This window comes from Poromitra crassiceps (genome assembly GCF_964638095.1).
Source record: "Poromitra crassiceps genome assembly, chromosome: 1".
Taxonomy (NCBI): domain Eukaryota; kingdom Metazoa; phylum Chordata; class Actinopteri; order Beryciformes; family Melamphaidae; genus Poromitra; species Poromitra crassiceps.
Window position 1 is genome coordinate 62,125,629 of NC_139623.1, and position 15,142 is coordinate 62,140,770.

The 15,142-nt window shown below is 45.5% G+C and overlaps 1 protein-coding gene across 1 annotated transcript in view; it reads right to left on the reverse strand.

Annotated features, from left to right (window-relative positions):
* Positions 1 to 12,801: 12,801 nt before the first annotated feature.
* The window catches only part of st6gal1 (ST6 beta-galactosamide alpha-2,6-sialyltranferase 1), a gene marked incomplete at its 3' end in the record, with an annotated part of 62,310 nt that continues 59,969 nt past the window's right edge, over positions 12,802 to 15,142 (reverse strand). The window contains exon 8 of the mRNA XM_083650873.1: positions 12,802 to 13,088. Within this exon, the coding sequence (XP_083506999.1) occupies positions 12,802 to 13,088 (287 nt within the window). The remainder of the gene's footprint in view (positions 13,089 to 15,142) is intronic.

Genomic DNA, 15,142 nt, shown 5'->3' on the forward strand with positions numbered 1-15,142 from the left:
TAGCTGACACAACAGTAACAAATTACAGTAGTAATAATAACACATCGAACAATCATATGATAGAAAAATATAGACACACCTTTTGCAAACGGACATATGTCGATTTCTTTGCAACCAAACTATGCTTAACTTAATTTGCTGCAAGCCTTTAGTAGTGAATCCCTTTGCCAAATAAACACATGTTCACATATAGAGGTTATGGGTGCCTCGCTTTAGGGTAGAATGGGTGCCATGCTTTAAAATAGTGGCGGAATAGTCGGAGGGGATAGAATGGGTGCCATGCTATGGAGTAGAATGGGTACTATGCTTTAGAATAGTGGGGGAAGGGGGAAAGAGGAGAGAGCAGGAGAGGGGAGGAGGGAGGGAGAGCGGGGGGATGTGGGGGAGGAGAGAGCAGGGAGAGGGAGGAGGTGGGGAGAGAATGGGAAATGTGGGGGAGTTGAGAACGGAGAAGGAGAGGTGGGAGGGTGCAGGGGAGGGAGAGCAGGGGGAATGTGAGAGAAGAGAGAGCAGGAAGTGGCAGGGAATGGGGAAAATTGGGGAGGAGAGGAGGAGTGGAGGGGAGAAAGAGGAGAGAGCAGGAGAAGGGAGGGGGAGAGCGGTGGGATGTGGGGGAGGAGAGAGCATGGAAAGAGAGGAGGTGGGAGGGAATTGGAAATGTGGGAGAGGAGAGAACAGGAAGGGAGAAGAGGGGAAGGAGCGGGGGAAGGGGGAAAGAGAAAGAGAGGGGGGGGGGGAGAAGATCAGACAAACTGACTACTCTAGACATTAACCAGGACTAATTAGGACACGGGGGATCTAGCTAATCTACAGCCTAGTCTGGCCTGTCCTATTCTGATTCTGATTTTAGCCTGAACGCTATAACAGGTCTACAGCCTATAGTTAGGCTGTAGCTAATCTATCGCCTACCTAAGCTATTCTAACCTACCGGCAGCCAGTAATGGTGAGCACCGATGCCCCCCACCCCGGCCCCCGCCCCCACACACATAAGGCGTGGGAGAGAAGGCCAGGGCAGGACACAGTGGCACCCCCTCACCCCCAGTTCATGCAAGAAAACCTTTCCACCATATGGATTGCCTCAGTGACTTGGCTGAGGAGGAACCTTGTGAGGCCGATGTACTGTACATCTAGGGACCCCCCTCCGGGACAGGCCGAGAGATGCCGGGCTAAACCATTTACAGAGTTTCAGATTATGGAAATAAAATTTACAAACAGAAAAATTGAAAATGTAAAAAGGAGTCTAACAAAAGGAATACGAAAATGTAGTCTTTAAATGATCCTAAGATCAGGGAAGAGAGTTGAAAATGTAGAAAGTAGAGTCCAAAAAGATATAGAAAATATAGTCTTTAAGTGTTCATAGGTTCAGAGAATACTAGCTAATATAGCTAGGTGAAAAAGGGGTAAAAAGATTGGGAGTTCCACCGGTGCGCAGACCAGCGTCAAACAGCCGTCACTTCACACGTACCATTTCCCTTTCCTGCCTTCAAAATAAAAGCATTCACTTCTCTGTACTCAGAGCCTTCAGATAGGAGGCAACTCAATAAATTCCATAACAATACTGCCCTGCAAAGCCAAAAGGGGGTAACTCACCAGAGTGTAGAACTGAGAAAAATTACTTTAAAGTTTTGTTGTTGTCCAGCCAAATGTATTGTAGGGGGAAAACTGGAAATGTGTTAATTATTTGTTTTCTTAATGTAGTTATTTATCTACACACAATTTCTTTTTGCTCAAACTTGACCTTTGACCCTTATTTGGAAGTTACCTTACTCTGGCTTTGCATTGTCTGCAAAATAATAAGGGGTGATGCCAAGCGAAAAGACTAACTTCAATTTGATCCTTCACTTGGTTGCTTATCACTATATAAAACCAGTATATATGATAATAATGATAACATAGACATGAAGTCTAATGTTCATGGCACAATTAGGCTTAATATAATATACGTATAAATATAATATAACTAGATTATCAGGCCGCTACACATCCTTCAAGCCTAGTTTGGTGGGACTCTTGTTGGCCCGTTGTTGTGTGTCTGTGTGTTGGCGCCGTGGGGGTTAATGTCGTATGAGCTGGCACATCTGGGGTTAATTTCATATGAGTGGCACCTCGGGGGTTAATGTTGTATGAGCTGGTACCTCAGGGGTTAATGTCATATGAGCTGGCACCTCAGGGGTTAATGTTGTACGAGCTGGCACCTCTGGGGTTAATTTCATATGAGTGGCGCCTCGGGGGTTAATGGTGTATGAGCTGGTACCTCAGGGGTTAATATCGTATGAGCTGGCGCCTCGGGGGTTAATGTTGTATGAGCTGGTACCTCAGGGGTTAATGTATCAGCTGGCACCTCAGGGGTTAATGCCGTATGAGCTGGCACCTCTGAGGTTAATTTCATGAGCGGCGCCTCTGGGGTTAATGTGGTATGAGCTGGCGCCTCTGGGGTTAATGACGGTTTTAACTTGACAACAATAACAACCATCACAACCCACCTGGATATCCAGTTTACTTCCTGTATACATAGCTGAGCACATGCTGATATTCGGCTCATATTAAATGTTAACGTTAGGCCGTGTCTCCGACACACACATTAACAAGTTAGCCTATTTCGGTCTTTACGTATTGTAGTAGTTAGTCGTCGTTGTTGTTGTTGTTGTTGATGATAGTTGCCACAACCACCCCTGTCGGAAAGACGTGCACACGCTGGGTAGTAGGAAGCGTTGTTGTCCGGTCCGGAGCTAGCCTGAGAGGCTAATAAAAACTACATGTTACAGAGTAAGCTGACTATCAGTACGTTATTGCACGCATAGGCCTATCTTTACATTTAAAAAAAATAGAAATAGAAGTAGCCTATGTCAGTGTTTTCCCCTGAATAGCTGAGAAAGTGGACACTGTCAATAGTTAGCACTGTGAAGCTGATACAATTCAGGTTGCGGTAATGCAACATTTAAGGATGCCAACCACCATAAAACACAGAAGAAGAAGCTGAGAAAAAGGAAATGTCGTGGGTTTGCAGCTGGTGAAAACCGTCTAGAAGCTGGCACCTCCGGGGTTAATTTCATATGAGCTTGCGCCTCAACTCAATGTTGTATGAGCTGGCACTGTGGGGGTTACATTTGTATGAGCTGGCACCTCAGGGGTAAATGTGGTATGAACTGGTGCCTCGGGGGTTAATGTATGAGCTTGTGCCTCGGGGGTTAATGTATGTGCTGGTGCCTCAGGGTTAATGTCGTATGAGTTGGCGCCTCGGGGGTTAATGTCGTATGAGCTGGTGCATCAGGGGTTAATGTATGAGCTGGTGCCTCGGGGGTTAATGTCGTATGAGCTGGTGCATCAGGGGTTAATGTATGAGCTGGTGCCTCGGGGGTTAATGTATGAGCTGGGGCCTCAGGGGTTAATGTATGAGCTGGTGCCTCAGGGGTTAATGTATGTGCTGGTGCCTCGGGGGTTAATGTATGAGCTTGTGGCTCGGGGGTTAATGTATGAGCTGGCGCTTCAGGGGTTAATGTATGAGCTAGTGCCTCAGGGTTAATGTATGTGCTGGTGCCTCAGGGTTAATGTATGAGCTGGTGCCTCAGGGTTAATGTATGTGCTGGTGCCTCAGGGTTAATGTATGAGCTGGTGCCTCAGGGGTTAATGTATGAGCTGGTGCCTCAGGGGTTAATGTATGTGCTGGTGCCTCAGGGGTTAATGTGGTATGAACTGGTGCCTCAGGGGTTAATGTATGAGCTTGTGCCTCTGGGGTTAATGTATGAGCTGGCGCTTCAGGGGTTAATGTATGAGCTGGTGCCTCAGGGTTAATGTATGAGCTGGTGCCTCAGGGTTAATGTATGAGCTGGTGCCTCAGGGTTAATGTATGTGCTGGTGGCTCAGGGTTAATGTATAAGCTGGTGCCTCAGGGTTAATGTATGAGCTGGTGCCTCAGGGTTAATGTATGTGCTGGTGCCTCAGGGTTAATGCCGTATGAGTTGGCGCCTCGGGGGTTAATGTTGTATGAGCTGGTGCATCAGGGGTTAATGTATGTGCTGGTGCCTGGGGGTTAATGTGGTATGAGCTGGGGCCTCAGGGGTTAATGTATGAGCTGGTGCCTCTGGGGTTAATGTTGTATGAGCTGGTGCCTCAGGGGTTAATGTATGAGCTGGTGCCTCAGGGGTTAATGTATGAGCTGGTGCCTCGGGGGTTAATGTATGAGCTGGTGCCTCGGGGGTTAATGTATGAGCTGGTGCCTCAGGGGTTAATGTATGAGCTGGTGCCTCAGGGGTTAATGTATGAGCTGGTGCCTCGGGGGTTAATGTATGAGCTGGTGCCTCGGGGGTTAATGCATGAGCTGGTGCCTCGGGGTTAATGTATGAGCTGGTGCCTCAGGGGTTAATGTATGAGCTGGTGCCTCGGGGGTTAATGTATGAGCTGGTGCCTCAGGGGTTAATGTATGAGCTGGTGCCTCAGGGGTTAATGTATGAGCTGGTGCCTCTGGGGTTAATGTATGTGCTGGTGCCTCAGGGGTTAATGTATGAGCTGGCACCTCAGGGTTAATGTGGGTGGGGTGGGTGTCTGTGTGGGTGGGGGTGGTATCGGTCCGATGTCATAATCGTGACATTAGACCTGCCCAGTACGGTAACTTATACCTCAACTCAACCTGAGCATTCTGGTGAGTTACCCCCTTTTTGCGTTGCAGGGCAGAGCATTCAGAGTGCAGTCAAACCAAACCAAACAGCCGTAACTGATGTTACCTCAGTCTTGCTTGGCTTTTCTAGGGCTTTTGGAAGTTACTGTAAATATGACCCCCTATTTTCTCCAAAAAACAACAAAATTGACTCAAGATATTTTTCCACATGATAAAGCAGATCTGTAATGTTCCAAAAATGACAAAAACTCATTTTTGACAAAAATTGAGTTACCCCCTTTTGGCTTTGCAGGGCAGAATAGCTGAGGCTACACAACCATTAGAGCAGCTCATCAAGAGATTCAAGACCTGAAGAATTTATTCAGGACTTTGTGGCTGTATAGTTTTAGATGTATTTGTTTTGACTGTATTGAAGCATTTGATAAAAAAAGAATAGTGCAATGTTGTGTTGCACTATTATAAATATACTGTTATATCCTTTATTTTTATTTTTATTCATTCATCACATTATTAGACTCTCTGATGATTAAAAATAACGCAAACAGTAAAACACAGAATTCAGTGTTTTGCGGTAAAAGTGGCTCTCCTCTTGACTTGGTCCTGCCAGTGCGGCTCTCATTGAAAAAATAGTGAGGATCACTGATTTAGGTCAAATGAGAAAGTGCAAAAGGCAAAATTATACTTTTTTTGTTACACTTGACACGTGTGTTACAGATGCCCTCCTCTCACCTCAAGAGGAGCGCCACCTTTCAATGGAGTCATATGCCAAAGTAATTGCCACCACTCCACGTCTCCGTTCCGCTGATTTATCAGCAAAAATGTTTTCACGCAATTTTTTTAACGTAAACTAAAATATTGTAAATGCCGTGTTTTTCTATTTTGTCTTAGAGTTGACAGCAAACGTAATTCATCTGTTAGACCTATCGGTAGACTACAGCTAGCTTAGCTTTTGTGTTAGCTTAGCTTATATACAGGGAGACACAGGCGGCGCAAATGAAGCACTGCTACTATTGTGCTAAATGGTATTTAATATGGTAATGTAATCTATTACATGCAAAACATGACAAGAAATGTATATTTTGATATATTTGTTTGGATGAGCCATTTAGGGAGGTAAAATATTGATCACATCAACAAAATAGATAGATGCAAGCTCTAATTATATGAATTTGCAACATATAACGTAATACAATGTATTTCATAATACTTATACTTACTTGGATGGCTAATTGATGAGGAATGAGAAGTACATGCCAGAAAAAGAAGTACATGCCAGCAAAATGTGTTACCTGGTTGTTTTTGTGCCTCTTTTACCGCTTTCAGACAGACACTGGTTCTGTTCTGGCTCTGTTCTGGAGTCTCAGAACCTTGGTGCTTTCTGGCGAACCAGCCTGCGTTCACACCAGTTTAAGTGGAAGGACGTTATTCCGTTATTTTGTAAGTTTATAAATTATTTGGTCTGGTGTTCGAGTGAACTCAGCCTTGGCCATCTCTTCCGCAAGTTTGGCATACAACTTGCTCTTTCTTGTACTGCTTTCTAGCTTTTCTTGAAATTCGTAGATGCTCAAATCGTCACTAAACATTTGGTTTCCTCAGCAAACCACTGCAAATAATTTTCCTCCATGTTGTCGCTGCCTTCTTCTCCTTCCTGCTTGTCTTCAGAGCCTAGAATAAGACACGCACACTGATGATGTCACGGTTCGCAAGGGAAAAAAATAGTATTTTTTGGTTCCGCTGAGAACCAACTTTTCAGGTTCTGAACCAATTATTTTTTCGCTCTGAATGCGCCGGCCGGTTCAAATTTGGGTTCGGGAACCGGAACCGGCACGGAGCCCTGCCGGTGTGAAAGCCCTATTTGAGAACCGCTTCATTTGCCCCCCGCCTGTGCTTCATCCATCCCTCCACTGGGGGGTGATTGAAGCATTGCGCAGCTTCCGTTTGCAGTCTGATGACTCCATTTGCCCCTGTTCTCCCCTACTTTTGGATGGAAACCCAACTACAACCAAGTCACAAAGTAGGTTTCCATCCACCTGTTTAATCCACATTTTCAATTTACGCATTAAAAAGCCTGAGTGGACATGCTGCAAAATTAGAAAGGGGGGAGGGGGGCACAGCTTAACATTTTTTTGTTTTGTTTGTTTTGGCTACTGTGTCATGTTGCCACATTGTCAGCTGGCAAATGGACTGCATTTGTATAGTGCTTTTACAGGGTAACGACTGCTCAAAGATCACACAGATCACATTAACCCATTCACACACAGACGAGAATCAAGGTACCAACCAGCTCGTCGGGAGCAGTTAAGGCTTCAGTGTTTTGCTCAAGGAGACTTCAACAAGCTACCAGGTGGAACGAGCCTCGAACGGGGGACCTTCCAATTCCAAGACAACAGGTCTACCTCCTCAGCTACTGCACGCCAACGGCCACGGTTCGAATCCGACCCGTGGCCACATGTCACATGTCATCCCCTCCCTGTCTCCCCACCTTTCCTGTCTGCCTACTGTCCTATCAATAAAGGCATGCCCCCCCCCCCCAAAATAATAATAATAATAATAAACATATATATATATATATATATTATATTTATATAAATATATATATTGGACTACCCTGCATACTGAAGAATAACGAAAAAGGGGTACCCAGTGTGTTAAAAAGTGACGCCAAGGGCTCCTGAGCAAACGTCAGTATTTGATCAGATGGGAGAGAGAACAGCTTGGTAGGGGAGGTACAGAGAGAACAGCTTGGTAGGGGAGGTACAGAGAGAACAGCTTGGTAGAGGAGGTACAGAGAGAACAGCTTGGTAGGGGAGGTACAGAGAGAACAACTTGGTAGGGGAGGTACAGAGAGAACAGCTTGGTAGGGGAGGTACAGAGAGAACAGCTTGGTAGAGGAGGTACAGAGAGAACAGCTTGGTAGAGGAGGTACAGAGAGAACAGCTAGGGGAGGTACAGAGAGAACAGCTTGGTAGAGGAGGTACAGAGAGAACAGCTTGGTAGAGGAGGTACAGAGAGAACAGCTTGGTAGAGGAGGTACAGAGAGAACAGCTTGGTAGGGGAGGTACAGAGAGAACAGCTTGGTAGAGGAGGTACAGAGAGAACAGCTTGGTAGAGGAGGTACAGAGAGAACAGCTTGGTAGAGGAGGTACAGAGAGAACAGCTTGGTAGGGGAGGTACAGAGAGAACAGCTTGGTAGAGGAGGTACAGAGAGAACAGCTTGGTAGGGGAGGTACAGGGCTAAACAACCAAGCTTGGAAGACAGAACTTTTACATAAAAAAGTATAAATGAAACCCTTCCCTTCACTGAAGACGTCCTGCCTGAGCCCACCATTACACACAGAAACACAACATGATTCATGTTAGTCCCCGTCAATGTTCCCCTCAGGACAGCTAAGTCTCTAACCCGAGGCTCCAGTTAGCTGAGGAGGATGGTCTGAAATAGCCTTCCTGCTCCAGAAGTTTCACTGGTGATTAAACAAAAAAGTGGTTCCAAAGTAAAAAGCAGATGAATGGTAGAGAGAGACAGAAAGAGAGCAGGACTGCAGCGCCTCACAGTGGAATGACTAACACATTATAGTATATATTCACATTACAGAGGTACCGTACAAGCTGTGTGTGTGTGTTCTTGTTTTGCTGTCCTTGTGAGAATCAGTTTGTGTGCTAGACCTTTGGAGTGAGGACAGTTTTGCAAAGCGAGGTGTTTTTGGCCGATCCTCACTTCTTCAAGGGGCCATTTTCAATCTGGGAACACATCGTCTATCAGTCTCATGACGATCAGGTGACGGACAATATTTGGGGATTTCCAGTGTAGCCATCGTACATCCGGGCCAATACTTCCTCTTCCGTCCCCTATACAGTAGTTTACAGTCTGATGGGTTCTGATATTGGGCGAGTATAGGATTTAGAGTTAAAGGAAGCCGATCTTCAACCCCAATTTTTTTCATTATAATCTCAGTAATATAAGCAGCTTGAGTGTTTACCTTCTCTATATTTTTTCTGCATCGAGAAATCCCTGTTCGTCTGCCTGCAGAAACTCCGCCCCATCAGCTGGTATGGGTCATTCATTAATGCTCGTTAAGGCTCTCAATGCAATTCTCCGTGGATGCACACATACAGAAAAAAATAAAAAATAAACAATTAGTAGTTGGAAAAGCCACCCTCGAGCAGAACAGCTGTTCACTTCCGTGTCAGAATGACGCAAAACACGTCATTCTGACACGGAAGTACCTGGAATAAACTGCAGAGCTCTCGGTGCCAGAAAACATGAAGAAAAGGTAAACAGTGTCCATCTGCATAATTACCGACATTGTAATGATACAAAGTGGGTTGAAAATCGGCAAAGCCTTCCTTTAAGATCAGAATTAGGATTTAGTTTAGGTTAAGGTAAGGTTTAAGGTTCAGGTTAACATTAGGTTTGGTTAAGGAATGAGCAGTCAATGCGAGCTTTGTGTGTGTGTGTGTATATACTGTCTAAAAGCAGGCACATCTATGACTTGATGGGATTTCAGTCTGTGTGCTATGACAAGGACACTGTGACACGTGTACTCCCATGTGCCTCATGCAGTGTTTGTGTTGTGTACGTTTGTGGTGTATAGTAGTCGATTTGTACACACATTTCAGGGGTGATGGTGCGGTCTAAGGGGCCATGTCCACAGAAACCATTTTGTGAGCTGCCAGCACCTTTCTGCAATTCATTTGTATGGTAAAGACGCTAGGACGTGCTAGGAGCACTCCTCTTCCCAGCACCGGGCCTGGCGTTTCAGCACTCCCAGCAGCTATGTTTTTTGGTGGATTGCTCTGGGTGCCTTAAAGTCAGGCTGAAATGAAAAAATACATTTTATTTTATTTTAGATCACATCCCTGGCTATTCATTCATATCACATTTTTTCATTTTCAAAAGTTCATTTTTAAGGATTTTCTTCATCTATTTATATATAAATTGAGTATGTGGGTAATGTTTGTTTGTTTCAAGTTCTGTGTCCGGCCACAGCTATGCCGTTTTAAATGCAATCAGGCTGAAACTTTCAGGGTGTGTAAAGGGCACCTGACAGAGTGACCTGACAAAGCCACATTTTTAAATTAGGCTAATTAGGTAATGATGTGATGTCATCAGTGATATCATCAACGATGATGTCATAAGGGTGCACACACACACACACACACACACACACACACAAGGAGGCATTGTGACAAGACTGGTCAGTGATGTCATAGGGGGGGAACACAAACACACTGATGATGTCATCAGCTGTCAATCAATCTTCATTGCGAGATAAAAATTGTGAGCCGGCAAAATGGCTGCCTGCCCTACATGGGCAGACTTTTCAATAAGTATGTAACATACAAAATAAACTGTAATGTCTTCATTTAATGTAGAATGCAAAGACATGTAACTGGCTCGTTAACTCGCATTCCCTGAATAACGTTAACGTCCACGGCTCTTACCCCGGGCCCTCGGACATTTCAAGGCGGGCAGCAGGATCGGCGAGGACCGCGAGTGTCTGTGCGGAAAAGTGACGTCAAATCAGCCGATACGCCCCTCTGCAAGGCTCCTGTGCGGACGGTTTTCTCCTGGCCGTGCACACCCCGAATTGTGTAACTACGCAGACGCAGCTGAGTGGAGTTTTCAAGACTCCGCTCACTTCCGCGAGCAGAAACCCGCACAGAGTATAAAAACTCCACACGTTGTGGTCAGGATTCCGTGTCTCTCATTTCCGTGCGGCCGGCCAAACGTCAAGCATATTCCCAGCTTAAGCCTCGGCTTTGAAACAGCAGTGCGTGCGGAAGCAGCCAGTTCCCCGGTTCTCTGCGGATCCCACTCGTGTAGGAGCAGAACACGCTGAATCCCACTGGATTTGGGGTCAGAACACGCCATACAAGCGCCAGGATTGGCCAGTCCCCAGAACTGTCAAATCAAATCATCGACACGCCCAGAGATTCCACAATATCGCCGTTAGGAAGGCCCGCAAATGCGTCCGCGTTGCCTTTTTACACAGAAAATGCTCTTAGACAGGCGAGCCGGCTTTCTGCGAGTGAAAGAGGCATCGTTGCCATGGCGATGTAAACAGCTGTCCTGCAGCTGAGAGAAATAAAAAACATTGTGGATAGTTTTGAGGAGAGACTGACAGAACAGAGGGAATATCCTCACCTCTAGACCACGACTCATCACAGAGGATTTATCAGACGCACGCTAAAAATAAAAACTTGGGGAAGCTGCTGCGGGTGTATTGGGAGAAAAACAGCGATAGGTCCTCTGACAGGTCGTTAATATTATTATCTCCATTTAGCCTACTAATGTCAACGTCGTTTAATAGCCTACTACTACCCATAAACTGTGGGTAGCTGTGTGGCACGGATAATTCCTCCTGGCGCAGTCATGGATCTGATCGCTTTTTGATTTCTTTTCAGCATTTCCCCTTTTCTATTGCTGTGACGGCTGTATCATTAAATCTATTATAATATTTATATAGGAAGCTAGGGATTTGTTGGGATATAGGCTATTAGTGGCTATACATGCACAGGAATATGTTGTTTTTCATAAGGGAAACGCAGGCAAGACTACAGTAACAGCAATTCTTTTCATTCCTTTGATTCCACTGCTGTATTGAATTATATGCCTTGGTTAACTTATTTCTGATATGTAGAACTTCAATCTGGAGGTGGTTTCCCCTCAGCCCTGTCTTTCTTATATGAGCCAGCTTCGATCCCTTCTTTCCAGCTTAGCCTGTTAAATAGACGACTTTCATACAGAAGGCGAGGCGTTAGGACGCCTCAACGACGGCGGCTTTCACAGGCTGTGTAAAAGGGGCTAATGTCACTTTTTTCAGTCATCTATGATCTTAGCCTGGAGAGATGTCTCTGCTGTTTGGGGGGGTTCCGGGTGAAAATTATGAATTGTATTACCTTGTTGGGTTGATGTTAGCTTGCTTACCTTGTTATGCTAGCTAGCTGCCATTAGCTTAACTGTCAGCCAACTGTCAGTTGCGCTGTGTGTCTATGCGCTGTGTTGGAATTAAGCGCTCTGGGCATTCATACTGTACATTTGATATCCAAAGCGCTCCACCATGAAAACCATGTTTTCTGTAGGCACGGCCCCTTATGGGGTTACATGCTGCCACTCCGACGTGCTGCCACTCCGACGTTCTGCCACTCCGAAATATCGGCACTCAGAAAGGGATCAGTCTATGGTTCCCCGGTTCTATACTCCCCGTTTTTCACGCCAAACCTAACCTCCCCCCATGCCTAAACCTAACCTCCCCCAGACCCTAACCCAAAACCTAACCTCTCCCACCCCCACGCCTAAACCTAAGGTCGGCATTGCGGCTTCTAAGGTGAACGACCGCCAGTCCGAATAATGGAAGTTAACGTTCGGAGTGGCAGGGCTTCGGAAAGGCAGACAGTAGCCCCCCTTATGGAGACAATTTGATAGTGCTGAAGAGGGTGACCAGCTGTTTACGCTTTTGCTAATATTGTAATGGCACAAAGGTAATTCTACACTCAGAAGACATGCATGTTAGGTATAAGATATTCCTGCCAGCGCCCTTAACCAAGGCACTGGCCATGCTAGCTAGCAATATACAAATATAGATCATGTGAAAATGACAATATTTCTATAAGTTTACAAGTTAAATTCACTCTAGATTCTTCCTTCTCTATATTTTCACAACACAACCTGTCGGCTCCGCTGCTCAGATTCAGTAATTTGATTGTGTGTTTCTTTAATGTGTCCCGGCTTCCCGGTTGGGCGGAGTTTTCCGTTTTTAAGCACTGTCATTGGCCCGCAGGTCCAAACACCACCCAACCGGCAAACTTAGGTGTTAAAATGAAATTAACCCGTTTTTTAAGTGCTCTGTTTGTTGTCAAATTCACTTTCGGAATGGAAGATTTGGGGTTAGTTAAAAAACAAAAACAAAAAACAAACAAAAAACAACCGGCCCACAGATAGAGTGGCCCAGCAGGAATGTGTGTGTGTCCCGCCCTCAGATTTGCTGAGATACACTATATACTCAAAATGATTATCAATAAGTGGCTCACACATTTCTTGATTGAATGATATCTTGCTGAGTGATGAAAGGGGAATGGCACCCCCTCGCATCCCCCCTCAAATGGACTATTGCACGTGAGTATGTGTATTTGTGTGATGTGTGCTACGCCTCCTATGCACGAGCTGCCTTGACTCGGCCAGTCAGTCAGTGGTTAGGGTTAGGGTTATTAGGGCTAATTCCAGGAGTCTGTGTGCAGTTGAGGCGGCTGAAGCCCGGCAGCGTGACACGTCCGTGGGTTAGGATGTCGCGGTCTTGGCCCTGGTTCATGCGTTTGACCAGGTTCTTCTCATACAGCAGTGGGTGGTAGGCGCCCAGCGTGCACGCTGCGTCGTAGAAGCGCTGGTAGTAATGGCACAGCTCTGTCTTCCTCTTGGAAGGCAGGAACTCGTACACATGCACCACCTCGCACAGTGACATCATCAGGACCGTGCCTGGGTTAGGAGACACAAGACAGTGACATCATCAGGACCGTGCCTGGGTTAGGAGACACAAGACAGTGACATCATCAGGACCGTGCCTGGGTTAGGAGACACAAGACAGTGACATCATCAGGACCGTGCCTGGGTTAGGAGTAACCTCGCGTCACCAGGCTCTTCTCGGCGAGAAAGAGCCTGGCTTCCGCTCACAATTGATTTTGTCACCCTACCTGGTTCCGGCCTAGAGCCCGCCCTAGACCGGATGGGCAGCGTTTCTAGCTCGTCAACTTTTACTTTAACTTGACAATTTGACCCAAGTATCAGAACGTCAAACAACAAAACAAAAGATGGACGTACCGAACAAAGTTTTTGAAGAAGTTCTTTTAGAAACATTGCGGATTCACAATCTCACATCTTTTAAGCCAATACAGGAGTTTTGCATCAGACAATTAATCGAGGCAAGAGACGTCAAGCTAACGGCAACAAAGACGTTTTTTGGCGCACAAGACACAAGACAGGAGGGAAGGAAAACAGGAAGCGAGGAGAAGTGAGTGGCTATGTTTGCACACACAGAGACTTCAGTTTGAGTCACTCGGCTAACCTGGTATTGGGTTGACACATAAACATCATAATAATCCGGTTAAAGAGACAATTCAACCCTAAATCAAAAATACATATTTTTCCTCTTACCTGTAGTGCTATTTACCCATCTAGATCATTTTGTGTTAGTTGTTGGAAGGTAGAGATGTCTACCTTCTCTTCAATACAATGGAACTGGATGGCACTTGTGGAGTTCAAAGCACCAAAAATTTACATTTGAAAAAAGCCCCATTCAGTAAGTTTTCCAAGTTTTGCTATTGGGGAAACTGCGCCCTCTGGGTCCAATAGTATCGATAACGATATCGCCGTTCAAAGTCAACAAAACACAGCGCCAGAAAGCTCTATGTACATGTTGTGACATCGGGTACTCACCACGTGATGAAATAATAATCCATAGTTCCGTGAAACATCATTTTCGTAGCAAATCCGAATCGAGTTACTTCCTTGTTTTCCTGAAGACAGCGCTTCCGCTGTACAGCGCATGCGCGCATCCTTTTCTTTTTTCTTGCCACGGGACGTGGCAGACAACTTGCTTAGTCCCAGGGCTGGCCAATGGAGGGCGGTGTGGGATAAATAAAGTCGAGAGTCTCCCTATTACAAGTCAATCTACCATGTCCTGTGACTAAAAAGCTCTTATATTACAGTAAAAAATGTCAAAAATCTTACTGATTGGGGCTTTAACAGCGAAAGGTCTCCTTTCAGAAATCATAACCTGGTTACAATTGCCTACACCTGCTAGCGGGGAGCTGCTAGTTAGCTGCTAGCTAGCGGTTGTAGTTCTGTTGAAAGAAAATAGTTATTTGAAATGAATTGCTGACAACAAGGTCTGTGGATTATCTTGAGTAGTAGCCAGGGTTCGAGTTATGGGGGGACCTATGGGGTCTTGGACCCCATAGCTAGAGTCTGGGACCCCATAGCCAATAACACCTGTGGGACCCCCACAATAAAGCTTTTTTTTTTTTTTTTTTTTTTTTTTTTCTCTCTCTCTTAAATAATTTATTTTTCAATGTAAGAATTAAATTATTTATGTTAACTAGATAAATAGGCTAAATAAGAAACATGTTTTCAGTTTTCCAAAACTACCGTGTGAATTGTTTGTGTGAAATAGGCTGCATTTCACCTCCAAGCCACCATGCGTCGCCCATGAGCGCGTGTTCTACTAACGCTACTACAACCCAGCTGGTGGAGAAGAAGCCAAGGTGTGTGCAACATCACGTAGCTAACAATTCATCTTTACTTTTAGCTAGTAGGGTTACCATGCCGCCAAAAAAAAGGCTGAAGCCGCCAACGGGGTTTAGAAGCCTCGATAACTTCGGTTTTGGAAAGAGACAAAAAACTGCTACTGAAGTTGCTACTAGCTCTGCTGCCAGGTCTGATAATGATGATGATGCGACAGCCAACGTGGATAACGTTACCACGGCCGCCGAACCTGAACCCGATGCTCCGACCAGCAGCACCATACACCTGGA